The 15,273-nt window shown below is 45.2% G+C and overlaps 1 protein-coding gene across 2 annotated transcripts in view; it reads left to right on the top strand.

Annotated features, from left to right (window-relative positions):
• VIRMA (vir like m6A methyltransferase associated) overlaps window positions 1-15,273 on the top strand; it is an 811,754-nt gene that overhangs the window by 87,407 nt on the left and 709,074 nt on the right. For both annotated transcript variants that reach the window (XM_086966010.1, XM_086966009.1), the window contains exon 4: window positions 6,940-6,988. In XM_086966010.1, coding sequence (XP_086822136.1) covers window positions 6,940-6,988 — 49 coding nt within the window. The remainder of the gene's footprint in view (window positions 1-6,939; window positions 6,989-15,273) is intronic.

Below are 15,273 nucleotides of genomic sequence, written 5' to 3'. Positions count from 1 at the left end.
TAGACAGATGTAAGTTGTCCACTCTTCTAAGATCTTCTTTTATCTTCTTATTCAGGGGGGTATAGTTAAGGTGATTAATTTCGCTCACGTTGGAGGATATAATGACCCCTAAATATGTGGCTTGATTAATTTCGCTCACGTTGGAGGATATAATGACCCATAAATATGTGGCTTTCTTCTTGATCTTCTATCTTGTTTTCGTATCGGGATCTGAGGAAGGAAATACTGAATTTAGGGCCGTTACAGGTAGGGCAAGGGCAGGGACCAATGGGTCTCTGTCCTGGGGTGAGTACACCCCCTAGCCTGCTCCTCTCCTGTGGGAGGGGGGCAGGAGCCTAGCTGGGATTGGGCAGGGCTCCCCATCTACAAGATGGCGGGGGGCCGGGGTTGTGCTTCTCCTCGTTTCCCCCACCTGAGGGGTGGGGTTGGCACAGGCTGGCCCACCCCCCCTTCCTGACGTAGTTTTTCCCGCCAGTCTTCCCGCCAGAGAGGGGGTTAGAACTGGTGGGGGCCAGTTGCTGGGTACGGGTACGGCAAATGGTCTGGAGAAGCTCACAGAGGCGGCATGCCTTTGAAGCTTTCCCCCTGCCCATCCTGGGGAAGGAGACCTAGCACCTCGCCCAGGATGTGCATTGTTGCAGGCCCAGGAGAGCAGGGGACTCTCCACCCAGGGGTCCAGCAACATGTCTGCTGTGGGGCAGCCTCTGCAGCCACTCAGCCTAGACGTGGATTGTAGGTTAGGATTTCAGAGGGCATCTCGAAGATGCCCTCTGGTGCATTTTACATTAAATCCCACACTGGCACCAGTGCAGGTTTAATGTGCTGAGAAGTTTGGTACCAAACTTGTCAGTCTTCAGTGTAGCCATTTTGGTGCTGTGGAGTTCGTAATGACAACCTCCCAGCACCATATACTCTTAATGGCATCACTGCACTTACAGTGCCCAGGAATGGCCCGTGGTACTGTAGGGGCACAGGGCTCATGCACCTGTGCCCACACCTCTGGCTTAGGGCACCAAGCTAGAGGGTTGACTGAAGTATGCCAGGGCAGTGGGTTCTGTGGGCATGGCACACAGGGATGTGTGCCGTGTCGGCTCTTGGTTTAGTTCTGTACCTAGGCACTCAGCCTGCAAAGGCTGTGTGCGGGTGCCCGGGTACAGGGCCCCTGAGGGTGGCACAGTAAGTGCTGCAGCCCTCAGGGATCTTCTCTGGTCACCATGCCCTGGGTACCTAGGGTACCATTTACTAGGGGCTGACAGGTGGCCAGAGATGCCAATTGGGTTTTTAGCTTCAGCACAGTTTTAGGGAAGGAACACAGGCCCTGGGTACCTGGTTGGCAGGAACCCAGGGCGCACTCAGTCAAAGCACATCAGCAGTTCAGAAAAAAGTGGGGGCATACCAAGGCAAGAAAGATGGCACTTTCTCACACAAATGTATTATGTTTCACCTTGCCTGACCTTTGGTTGATAATTTGGTAATTGACAAAGACATAGACATATCTGTTCTGGGTTTGGAGAGAAGGTTGGCTAAGCATGAGCATTATTGTACGTTGCATTTGTTAATTTGCACTGGATCCTTCGTTCTCTGAGCTTGATTGTACTGTAATGTATTCAAAATTATTTACATTTGTTCCTTGGTCCTGTTGTAAATTTCTTTTTAATTATGTTTAAAACAAATGCACAACTCACATTTATCAAAGATAATCACAGAATGCTCAAGAAGCTTTTCTTGAAGCTGACTAGCATTATGGCTAACACTGAGCTACTGAAAAGCAGGTAATTAACATGTTTAAAGATTATCCCAACTATCTAGTGGGTGGATAAAACTAAAGCCCACAAGCCAACTAATCCTGTCAGCATATTAGTAAATCTACTCCAAAGTTTATCTGCTAATTTACCTCCACTTCCTTGGAAGGAGACCTGAGATTTAGAGTTCAGGATACTACTCTGAGTGCCCCAACTAGATATCTTTGCTAGTACACTTGGTGCTTTTTGCGAAGGCTACCTCTATTAACTTTGTCTTCCCTGTGTGCAATTCACTGGTAGGCCATTCACCTATTTAGAATATGGCTATCTGGAAGATTGACCCCCAAACTGAACATTCTAGATCAGCATGCAATTCAAATGAAAATGTTTATGAGCAGATGAAGCCCTGGACATAATTAACCATCTTCTAGAGTGGCGGGACACAATGAAAGGCATTTAAGTGCCCAGAATTGCTCAAAATTAATGTGCACTTACATTTAGCAAAGACTCATTCAAACTAGCCTACTTACCATGTTATGCAAACCCTTACTTACACCTGGAGCACTAGTTACAAATATTCCTTTAGAGAAACATGAGGAGAAAGAGTGCTGAAATCATGAATTGGCAAAATGATTTACTTCTCAGTGAAAACTTTTTCACAACAATAACGCAATACATTCTACACCATTGACAGATGGGCATTTAAAGAAAAGTTAATGGTGGTAGAGAAGCATTAAATCTATCCTCACTTGTAGTACGTAGATTATATGTGTTGAGGAGACTTCTAGTGCCTGGGCACAATCTCCACATACATGACAGTGGTAGATTTCATCTAAGAAAAACAGAATTATTTCTCTACCAATTATAGAAAGCACACTCTTATCTCCGTTTTCTGCAATATTTTTTAGTGACCTCCACATTTTTCCAGAATCGGGGACTTCACCAAAAACCACAGAAATCAACCTCCATGCCGCTTCAGAAGATTTAAAACCAAAACCTGTCTTTAATTCAGGAATTGCAGCTGAAAGAGAGACTATACTCTTGCCAACAGAAATGTCCTCTACTTCAAAATAATCCTCTTCCTACAGCCATGCAGATCTGGTCTATTATGGGATCTGTTGCCTCCTGCATTGTATTCATACCTTAGACTGGCTGCTCTATGGGATCTCTTTAGCAATGTATTAAGAATCGGTGGTGCCCAAGGTCAGGAGGCTGGGAGGCTAATTTGAATCTAAAACACAAAACTATACAATCTCTAACTTGGTGGTGTCATAGAAAGAACAAGTTAAAGAACGTATCAGTCTGTTCCCAATAAATACACATATATAACAGATGCTTCCATGGTGAGTATGGGAACACAAGCTAATGACCTGACAATTCTAGAAGCGTGGTGGCAGAGAAATCCTACATTATCAAAATGCTGTAGCTGAAGGCTGTCCACCAGGTTCAACAGTTCTCCTTTCCTTCAAGTACACCAGAAAGTGTCTTTCAGCAAACAGGCAACACAACAACCATAAAGAAACAAGATCCAGAACTTCTTGCATACCAAGAAAAGCAGAATGCAGACACTTAGTGTCCAAATATCCAGACCATCAAATCCAGTGCCTTTTCATGAAATCCTTAGTTCTTTGCCTGATTTCTTTTCTGCCAGAGGGCAGTCACCTGCTCAAGAAATGGAAGGCAAGTGTGATCCACTTCTGTTCCAGCATTGCCACACCTCTGGTAATTTCCAGACCTCCTCCTCCTGTCGGAGACAAATTAAAGATTGCCTTGAAGATGGGATCTACTGTGCAGGGCGAAGGGCAGCATTCTTCTTCACAACCTTTTGTCGCTAAATTACCTAACCTGGTCCCTGAGCACCTACAGTACAAGCATTGGACTGCATAAACACTTTGAAAGAGGCCACACATTCCAACCACATAATGCTTTTGTGCTTTCAAGTGCTTTATGGTTTTTGAATAATTTGATTGATGCAGTAATTTGTGGAAAAGAGACCTTGATTGCAGATCTTCTGTAAATGTTAAGTTTGTGAGAACTGTGTCTGCCTGAACAGTTTGCTAGCTATAAGCTTTGTGTTCTCACGAATCCTAAAAAGTCTTTAAAAGTCAAGTGTTTCTGAGAACCTATGCTTCTTTCCTTTTGAAGGTAATATTGGATGCTCACGAAAATCCAATTATGTTTCCCTCTTTTTTGTTACTCCAAAATACTGTACTTAATAACAATTTGTAGAACAACCAATGGAAATTCATCTCTACCTTTCTGTTTTCAAGAGTCTTAATCGCAATCAAATATGCAGATGGATTAGGCCACACTTTTGAATCTGTTCAATTGGCATTTTCTGATCTTGTTTATTTATTTTTTATTTTTGAAAACCTTTATTTGTGTAGATGGTTGCATACAAATACGGGCCTACAACCCAGAGGCCGGCCACAGAACAAACTGGAAAGCACCAATGTCAATAAAAAGTACGGAGTGGTTACGCAATACTACACAATGCTGCGAGTCCATAATGCTAACTGAGTGCAACCCCCCGGCACAGGATCACAGAAGGTTAATTTTATGTTAAAGAATAAAGGATCGGTTGTATAATAAGCGTCCTGGTGCACATGGCGGGGAACAGAACCAACAACATTATAATAGGGAATCCATAGATCTGTCATCAGAATAGTCCAAAGCGTTCAAGCCATAGATGCCCTTGCAATTCTTCTTCAGTCAGTGTCCACCCACAACCTCATGTGCCCAAAGACAAGCAGAACATCACTCTCATGAAAATCAAATTAGCAGTGAGACGGATAAAGTTGCAATCATTATGCAGCCCAACCCGGAGAGTAAAAGAAAACGAAAATACAAAAAAAAAGGAAAAGGGGACTCCACGTTACTGTACCTGCCCCACGGCGATAATGGGGATCAACAATCCAGACAGCAAACATTCTTAGGGGCGGGGAGGCTAAGTCAGGATAAGCAGAACCTGAAAGTACCATATTATATAGGAATACCCAAACCTCCCCCCCCCCCGGCACTCACCCCGCGGGAATCACGCACAGCCATGGAGACCCAAGAAAAGGACACAAAAGAGCCATAGAAATAAGTAACTATCTAATAGACCCCAATCCACCCGCCCCACCCTGCACCCCTGCAGAAGGCTATGGCCTACCCCTCCCAGCAGCGTGCCTGTCGCCCTAAACCTGAACCCGAAATATAGAATGAGATAATATAGGGAAAGGGAAGAAAACAGATTAAAAGGGAAAAAGGAAAGCGAGGGGGGAGGATACCATGTAACAAGGCGCACGGCCCGACCCCCCGCCTATACAAACAATTAGTGCAGCCCAAAACGAAACTGGCATGTTTTTCAGGTAGCCATACATAGTAAGTATTCGACAAATTATATCAATTTGGGGCAGTCCATAACTCCGTGTACCCCGAACTGCAGTCTTCCGGATTAAAAACCGGGTTCACCCCAGTCCTTTCTTAGCTATCGCCACGATGTATGTCGAAGTAGCGGGCATAAAACAAAGCGGAGAGAAAAGGCCGTGGAGCAGCCGCTGAACGGCCAATGGAAGCAACCCATAAGCATAAGCTGTTTACGGCAGTCATGTACATCAGTGTCAATGATCCCCAGCAAATCTTCCCGCAGGCGAACCAAGACATCGCTGCCCCCACCAAAATGCGGAAAACAAACAGCAACCACCTCGGGCCCATCCGCATCTCTGAGGGATGGCCCGGGAGCAATGGCGGTTACCACATTGTCTTGCACACAAGAATCCCAGGCCAAGGTCACTTGCCAAATCTTCAGCCATTGTAGGACGTCGCCAATCGTGGGTTCACGCTCCCCAGTGCAGGCCCTATCACACTACAGAGGTACAGCATCGACATCCCGGGGCGTTCCACAGCACACGGCATCAGTCGCCATTTTGCGATTACCGTGCCGTCTTTTTGGAACCAACTCCTGGGGCGGGCTCACAAACAGGGCCCCCGCGGGATCCCCCTCAAGCACCCAAACAGCAACCTCGATGCAAAAATGAGGGCCACCTCCCGGCGCCACCGCTCGGCTGGAGCCACTCTCCGCCACCGAGATGTTGTCGGAATGGCCGGGCAGGGCAACAAGGGGGGGGGAGCCACCAACACGGCGTCCCCCACACACAACTTGCCGCACCTCACCTCTGGACCACCGGACGGTAGTCCCAGGCGCGTTCAGTTGCCTCCGGCTTTTTCGCACAACGGCCTCCTCCGGCCGGTCTCCATCCTCCACCCGAGGCCGCCACCGACACCGTCTCGCCGGCTACTCACTGAAGGCAAGGCCCCGGTCTCCACACCACGGAGGCCGCACTTCCTGGGAGGACGCCGCTGCGGACCCACTGAACGCCGAAGCCACCAGGACGGGTGGTAAGTATCAGCAGACCTTCATCTATATAATGTTATCGTTTTTGGGCAGGATGGGCGGCAGGATAGATGAGTTTGGGCAGGGAGGCCGGCGGAGCCGAGCTACCGTGCGGCCATCACGATGTCGAGCTTGGCTCCTCCCCCCCGATCTTGTTTATTTTTGACTCCAGTTTCTTGATTCCTACCACCCAGAGCTAAGGAAGTTGTTATTTTATTATGGTGCTTTTTAAAAGGTATTTAAGTTCCCATGATGGAAAATGAAAAGCTACTTACTGATCCTAGTTCACCATTGTATGTTTTGTCATTGAATTCTTAAACTATCCTCTATCTTCCTGGAAAACTCAGACAAAATGGATATATAAACAATTCTAAGACCATTAGCAGTCATAATGAACCAAAGACTATCTGACACTTTAAAGCATAGTGGGACTATGGAGTAGAATTCCTTTTTTGTCAATGTCCACACTGTGATGTTACTGTCAATCTGTACCCATTTTCTTTCCTTTCTCCTTTTCTTTTAAGCCATATTTAATTCTACGTGTTTAGGAAAATGTAAATGTTTTGCATATTTTCATCAAAGAAATGTGTATTTACAGAAAGTGTTTTGGGACACCTGCAAATATTGTAGTTTCTATTAATTAATTGAGTAACCAAGATGGTTATTAAGGATTGGAAGTTCGTAACTTTTCCTGTTCTGTAAAATAATAAATACTATATTCTGCATTTTCCCATGTTTTAGTCCTTGTCAAGTAATGTACTCTGTGATTTCGCCTATGTGCAAAAATGATTATTTCATTTTGCTTTCTGTTTTTTACAGCCTGGATTATGATGAGAACAACTCTATTATTTTTCGGCCCAATTCAAAGGTAACTTCTGGAAAGAATCCAATTTCTAGAGTATTCATTGACAATTAAATCTGCAACCTTAGTGGCTTATTGATGTTTTTTCCAATGCACATCAAGATAAGAAAATATTCATGCTGCACTTAAAAAAAAATATGCCAGGTCACGGTTGACAAAACATCTAGACACTCTCACTTCTCTTAACGACATTCCCAGCCCTGTCCGTGAAGTTAACAGTAAGCTATGAAACTTGATTGTAATGGCATATGGGATTAAATGTCATGGCACTGTTTTCACAAATCTCAATAGTGAGTCACTGGTGCCCTACTGGCTAATGTCCAAGCCTTTCAGTGTGACAGCTAAGGTTATCTTGTCTCCAAGCTGAGACAAGATCCGCTCCATTGCAGAGTTTTAAAAAAATGTCAATTAGTTTCATATTGCACTGACATTTTTATAAATATTTTTTAAATAAACAAGTCAGGCCAAAAATAGCAAAACCTCTTCTTACTTTCTCTTTGCACTCCCCACCCATCAATTTTTCTGTCCTATCAATGATGTTGCAGTCAGTTTTGGAAGCACATGGCCATGAAATGTGAGATTGAATGACCTGGCTATGTTTTCTCCAATCTCACTGGAGAGTCACTGGTGGTTTACTGGTGAAAGGCCAAGTTGCTCAATGTGACATTATAAGGTTCTATAATACCTTTTTTTAGGTTTCAGCTCTGGACAGCGCATGATCCGTTTATAAAGAGACATGATATTTATACTTTGTGAACTTCATCCCACCCATAGGCTTCCCATTTGCTGTCATCATCATCACTTATCTATTCTTTCTTCCTATTTGTCCATGGCATGCATGCTTCATTCCTCTTCCTGTGTTTAGATCTCCCAGATACCAGGGCCCAATTACTACTATCCATTATCTGCTCCCATTTAATGACCGATTTAGAGATTTTTTTTATTGTTAAGGAGCTCTTGTTGGCGGACACGTGGCTTAGCTAGCGATTAATTGAGACACGTGTCTCCGGACCCCTGCTAGCCTTTTAATCTGAACTACAGCACCGGGGCAAGTTACCACCGCTCCAAGAGGAGCCTCTACCCCCGGCACCTTTTGGCATCTGTGAGAACAACTGAACCCAGCTGCCGGGCTCCCGCGCGGCCCCTACGATTCCCAGCCGGGGCCTCGTGGTGCCGGATCTGCCATCTTGCAGCCTTGCGCTCTGGTCCTCCCTGCACTTGGAACGTAGGTGTGGGAGTGTGTCCCAGATGCTGTTACCGGCCGCATTGGACGGACCACGCAGCCTGATGAGCCCTCTCTCCTCTGCTCCCAACTAGCTCCGAAGCAAAAGTGGGGACTTGCGTGATTAGCCCGTGGCAGCTGGAGGGTATGAGCCACCATCTTTGCTGGGGGACTTTGCGGCCTGTGGATGCCGCTGCTGGGAAGCAAAGCTGTGGTTACATAGGCAGCTGAAACAGACTGGGAGACCACAGATTAATAACTGCTGAACCTCCTAACCACCAAGCAATGCTCCTCTAACTGGTGAGCTGCTTTACATTGTTTTTGGGAGGAGGGGCTTAGCTGAGCTACTGCACAGAACAGGTGGTTTGGAGAGACACTGGATAGAGGACAGATAATGGTCTCCTGACGCAGGCCTCCAGCCCTTCTTTTGCTTCCTCTTGAGAACAACCACATTGCTTGGTGCTGCCTGGGTCAGTGCAGGTGGCAGCTTCATTGTCTGGCACAGCATCTAGTACCACTGTGAAAGGTCATTCTTGTGTTCCTCCTCTGGCCTCCTCTTGTGGCAGAAAACTTCCTCTACAGCTATGGAGTCCTCTGATTCCCCCACCAGGAGATAATTCTGGATACGCTCCCTAGTGCAGCCTATATGGACAACTTTCTGCAGGAACTTAGGTCTGAAATCGGCTCTATTGAATCTGAATTCAAGACCTGCATACACGAACTTAAGCGTTAGTCAGTGAACTGGGCAGGCGTACTGACGACCTGGAGCATACTGTTGATGCTTGCCTGGAACCTTGCGACAGTGTAGGGACTTCCTTCCTGTCGCAATCTGCGGAATCTGGACATTCGCTACCTGTGGGGCCACCCTTTGGCCATCATCTTCACATGGGAGGGCAAATGCCGGGTTCTCTGTACGTTAAAGGAGGCCAAACAACTTTTGAACTTAATCTGACGCACAGTGGGCAGTCCTTCTCCACCTCGCTCTACCACAAGTGAACTTCCACGCCCCATGTGGACTACAGTGAAATCTCAACGCTCCAACAAACAGAGTAAAGAACTCTCCTCCTGCCAAACAAAAAAAAAAGGATATTATACAACACCTCCGCAACTTAGAAAGAAGCTCCTCACCAGCCCCCTCTTCCTCTATTTAGACTGAATTACCTAGCTACTACTGACCTGTAAAGGCATGAGATGTATGTCCACACACTGACCGCGGATCCTGAGCGGCGCGGAATGCAGGTGAACCCTGTTGCACGGCTTTCACCGACCGGGACCTAGGGACACCCCATCCCTCTCTATGACCCTCAAGGTGCTGACCTCTTGGCGGTGGCCTCAGCTGGGTCTAAATGCTTTAAATCCCTGGAATGTTCATAAACGCCCCAAGTCTGTTCACCGCCCTGACTCTCGCTAACTGCAGGGTTCTGGGGCTCATGAGATTTCCTGCCATCTCTGTGATTCCCCCCTCGACTCGACCCTCAGGAGAGTGACTTTTCTCGAATGGCTCATGCACAATAGCACTTGCCATATCAAGACCTGAATTAAGTAGTTAGGCCCTGTTGGTCTCTTAATGTTTGAGTTTCTAACTTCTTCCTTCTCTCACTTAGATCGATCGATGCACCTGGGTGTCTCCGTACTCATAACCCCAACCCATGCCTCGAGCCCACACACCACTACAACCAGACATTTGATGACAGAGGATGTTTTTGCCCTCGCTTTCCTTGCCTAACTATGTCCCCGCCCCTACTTTGCCCACAATTCTCTGCCCAACCTACAGCTCTGTCATTAGCTTCTACTCTGGGTCCCACCCCTATGTGAGACACCATAAGCTTCTTTAGTCGCTCATCACGGGCTTCAACCAGTCCCCGTTACCATGGCTAGCGCCCCATACACCAAACTATTGTCCCTCAATATGTGGGGATTAAATGCTTTTAACAAAAGGCGTCTGGTGAGGTGTTACCTCCTTTTGCAGGACCCCAATATTATCTTCTTGCAGGAAACCCATCGCTTACGCCATGATACCCACTGCATGTCCCATCCAAAATACCTTATTTGCCACCTGGTATACGCCACAACTAAAACAGCTTCGTCTGATCTAAGCCATATCGCACAATGGGGTTCAGTGATATTTGGAGGAACACTCATACCTGGAGCAGTGATATACACATGCCACTAGCTCACGCATGGCACCATTAGTAGGTTAGATCACATATTTGTAACGCTGCAGACTGCACCTAGAGTGCAAGAAGTAATCCATCTCACACGTTATTGACCTGATCATGTGCTGGTGGCATGTACTTTCCAGTGGAGGAATTATTCCCATTCTTCCTCCTCATGGAGATTCCCTTCGAAGATATTACAGGACCAGGTGGTTAGGGACACAATAGCAGTATCTTTGACAAGCTATATTGACACCGAGTGGACACCCAGAGACGAGTTACGGAATGGGAGGCACTGAAGGCAGTGTTGAGGGGTTCATGTCTGGTTCTGTCCTGTGGTGTGCGAAGAACCCTACAGACTGAGCTCCTGCATAAGGAGAAGGAGTTGGCAGCATTACAAAGATGTATATCATGGGATGAGGATAGTCGAGCTGGGGAAACTGAGTTTTTGAGGCAGTTGACCTAGACCCGAGACAGACTAGAGCGCTACTCATTGAAATCATACAAACAATTAGTTAATCGGGAGGGAGATGGCGTGGGCAGGCTATTGGCCTGAATTCTCCGGCGCCATACTCCCTGTGACACTGTCCTCTATCTTGTTGGTGGAGCACGCGCCCAATATGGCAGTTTGGAGGTGTTTCGGAGGCATTTAAAGCGGGTCTATGCTAATCCAGGTGACCTGGAAAGTGGTTGCCTTTCAGGCTATTTGGCGGAAATACAAATTCCACAGCTTGGGGAGGTGTGAGACAAGAGCTGTACGCCGACCTTAACTTAGAGGAGGTCTGAGCGGCCATGGAGCTCTTCCAACGGGAAAATCTCCAGGGAACAATGGCTTCACGCCCAAGTTTTAGAAGACTTATACTTCTGTGGTCACTTTCCGCTTACTTGAGGTTCATTCACAAGCTCAAATTAAGGAAACACTCCTCCACTCAAAGCCAGAAGGATCCCTTGCAATGATTTTAAAATCTGGTGCAGACCCATCTGATCCATCTGCAAGATAGGAGCGCAGTGAGTTACCCAACCTTTCATTATGCTGGGAAACCATAATTTCTGCTACCGGGAGATAATGTGGCACATACACCACAGAAGCATAATCAATATAATATAATCCTTGTGATAGAGGGCTTAACTAAATTGGTCTGTTTTTGGAATACACTTTCCTTATCCCTTATGGGATGTGTTGCCGTGGCAAAGGTGGTGTTCTTGCCGTGTTGCCTATATGCTCTACAGCATTCACTTGATAGATGGCCTAAGGCAGTCGTTAATTGACTACATTCCCTTTTAACGATGCTGGTATGGGTGGGAGGTCGAAGCAGGGTCACACATAATATTTTACATTAACCTCTAATGGATGGGGGACTAGCCTTGCCTAATATGGAAATGTATTATTTGTCATCCCAGCTGCAACACACAGCGCTCTGGTTGTCTGAAGAAGAATATTGCCGAAAGAACCTAATCTTGGATCACACGAGTAAGGGAATCCTTCCACAGTTGCTCCACAGGGGTGGAAGGGGAGTTGCTATACTGCCGTATCTAATACAACACACTTCAGCCTTATGGGAGTCTGCAGTGAAGATTGTGCTTAGACATGCCCCTTTTGCACAAGCGTATATTTTCTGGGACCTCCCGACATTCTGTTAGCGGACTGCAGAGGTAGATAAAAGTGCCTGGAAAATGTAGGCTTTTTGACACTAGGCGATCTTTATCTCAATGATACCTTTATTACCTCTGAAGCAGCGCGGGAGACCTTTGGTGTTGGTAGGGACGTTACTTGTTCTATTCTAGCATTGTGAATAAAGCATGAGGAATCTGGCCCACCTTTCTCTCCTGAATTATTTAGGACACCCCTGGAATTGGGTAGGGGCAGTCATTTGGTTTCACACTTAGGTAGGGTAATGATTGTGATCATCCTAAGAAAACACTTCGGGGCAACAGCAGCTTGGGAGGGGGCGTGAGCAGCCCACTGGAGGATGCAGCATGGAAAGGTATTTGTGCACTAGTTAAACAGGGGATGTGTAATGCAAATTTCAAATTGGTGCATTTTAATTACATGCATAGCACATATGTCACCCCGGTATTCCTTCACTGAATAAATCACACTGGCTCAGATGGATGCCACCAATGACAGAGTAGTCCTGCTGACTTTCTCCATTTAACTTGGTATTGTCCTCTGGTTCATGTTTTCTGGGTATTGGTGGTAAAATGTTTGGAGTGTATTGAAGGTGTATCTGTAGACCCGAACCTGAACACTTGCCTTCTGGGGTCAGTTAGGAAACAGAGGGGATGGAAAATGAAATGAAAATTTGTACAGCTGGCACTACTGTTAGTAAAAAGATGTGTGGCCTTCTCATGGAGGAGTTCTTTAGGGCCTGGGGAACAGGGATGGGTTAATATGTCATAGAATGGGCGATAGCTAAAAAGGTCAGACTCCTCAATGCAGGAGGGATGAAAAGGCACAGGAGTAACTGCAAACATGGAATGGGCTTCTGGCCAGGTTCGGTGAAGAGTAAGGAAGTTCTGGGATGAACAAGTGTGATTCTGAGGCCTATTAGTTCTACATAATCACAAGGGAAGGGGCCGCTATCCAGAAGAGCAAGTGTAACTGGCCATTACTTCTACTGTATTTTCTGTGTTGTTGTAATGATTGTCGCTTTGTATGTAAGTACTCCTGTTTCATGACATGTCTGGGATGCTGACTCACTGACCCGGATTAGTTATTAGTACAATGTTTGTAATGTACTTTTTGAAGAAATACATTAAAAAATATATTTTAAAAAAGCAGTGAAATTGTAAACTTTCTCTTGCTGTCAGGGCACATGTTAGACAAAGAAGAAATATAAGTTCTAGAGAATGCCTTTAATTCGTCACAAGGAATACCTTTGCCTAATAAAACATGCAAGACAGGAAAAAAAACAAAAGGTTAGGTCAATTCTCTGGCTCTTTTTATTGCTTTCAAAATGCAGCGGAGGCAATCTATTCAAAAGTTATGAAAAACAGTGAGCGAAAAAATGGAAGAGCAAGAAACATGATTATTGTGCATTTAGTGCCTCCCTTCGCTCCCACAAAAACACCAGATTTTCAGTGTTCGGCGATCTTTTAAACTATAATAAAGTAGCTAGCCGACCTTAGATGTCTTAACTTGTCAGTAGGCAAGGATGGGTAAAGGGAAGCGTAAGACTGTAAGAGAAATACGGACGGGCATGACAGACTTGAGGTAGTATTAGTACAGGTGACTACCCTCTCTCCCTAGTGGTACTCACCGGGCTTCTACTACCCATAGCTTAATAAAATTGTGGAACATCTTGTTTCCACCAGTACCTTGGCTTCTGGAAGGAGCAATATCTGGGTGGGAGGAGGAGTCCTTTGCAGGCTGCTGAAGGCGTTGCTCTTACAATCTCCTTGTCTAGTTTGACCTGGTTTAAGCTTTAACTCTAGAAATCGCTCCGTAGGATGCCTAGCTTGAGCACGCCAATGAGATTGAGATTCTGTGCTTTTGAGCCACATCACTGCACTTTTCATTGAAATCTTGCATCATATGTAGAATATGGAATTATAAAAAAATGAATACAATTTCTAAAAGCCAGGTCTGTCTCTTTTTTCTAAATGCAGAACAGAAGCTATTTAGATGCCCTGGGTGTGTTTCAAAAGCAGTTCATAAGATAAAAGGCTCGCTTCTCCAGACTAGACAACCTTATTGCGAGTAGACATTATAATTAAATGTGGTGGGTGAGAAGGGAGATCACTTTCATCAGGTAAATAGGAGTATTCAATAAATGTCATCATAAAACGAACCCTTGATTGAATGAGAATCAGTTGGAGTGATGGACTAGTTTGTGAAACACACTTTATGGAGCAGCATGTGCTTTAAAATTGAGTGATAGATTTGTTATAATCATTTTAAGATCGCAGTATTTAGTAGTCAAAATAAAAAGGGTCAGTAGTAGAATAATTTTTTCATGCAAAAGCTGAGCAGCAGACTCTGTAGTTCCATTATTCTGTCACCTCCCTGTTTTTGTAAGTTTCCTCCATTGCTTCTCATTCCACTTTGTAGTTCAGTTTCCGCCTTACGTTCACTTGGTTTAATGTTCAGTCATAAAATTCATCTGGGTTGGTCGTTACTTTTGGAAAAAGTTAAATACATCCTACTCTGGCAATTGGATTCAGCAAGAGAATTCCACTACTTTTGTTCTTGTTAGGCCAGGCCCTACTTTACTTTGAGCCGGTCAACATTTTGTCTTGCGTTGGATATTGTGGTTCTTTTAATACAGTATGTCTTCCTTGATGGTGATACTTCATCTTACCTGTATATGCAGCTTAATCTTCTTCTCCGTACTCCATGGTATGTCTACCTTTGATTAAGCCGTGTTCCTGTCGTGCAGTAGTTGAACACAATACCTGTTATTTTAAGTGGATTATAGTGGCTTGTATGGTTTGCCTTTTTTTCCATACAATTGCAAGGCTTTTTTCCTTTTGGATGTTTTAAATAAACTTTATATAGTGTCTAACTTCTCCTCCTCCTCCGTGGGGTTTGTTCTTCTCAATGTGTCCTCTCAAGGTCTGCTAAGGTGTTGTGACGACCATCACATTGTAAAGAAGATTGATAGTGAAATTCCAAAACTAGTGGATATTGTTTACAGCCAGAAGTGAGCCGACTATCTACTGGTGATTTACAAGTATAGTTGATGCCAATAGTATTACAGCTTTCAGTGGTGGCATAAATGCTATTTGAAATCCCTTTTATAAGTATTCATTTTTGATGTCTCGGCTAGACCGCGAATGCGCTGTTTCTTAGAGACACTTTGTTCACAGTTAGTTGGTTTGCAGCCTGCCCATAGCTTACCATTGGCTAGCTTCAGCACCAATCTCTTTTTGTGTGTTCCGTTTATCTCAGCATGCATGCGTTGTCCCTTATC

The sequence above is a fragment of the Lissotriton vulgaris genome, chromosome 4_1 (genome assembly GCF_964263255.1).
Source record: "Lissotriton vulgaris chromosome 4_1, aLisVul1.2, whole genome shotgun sequence".
Classification (NCBI taxonomy): Eukaryota; Metazoa; Chordata; class Amphibia; order Caudata; family Salamandridae; genus Lissotriton; species Lissotriton vulgaris.
The sequence above is the reverse complement of the archived record's forward strand: the minus strand, read 5'-3'. Positions and strand labels throughout refer to the sequence as shown.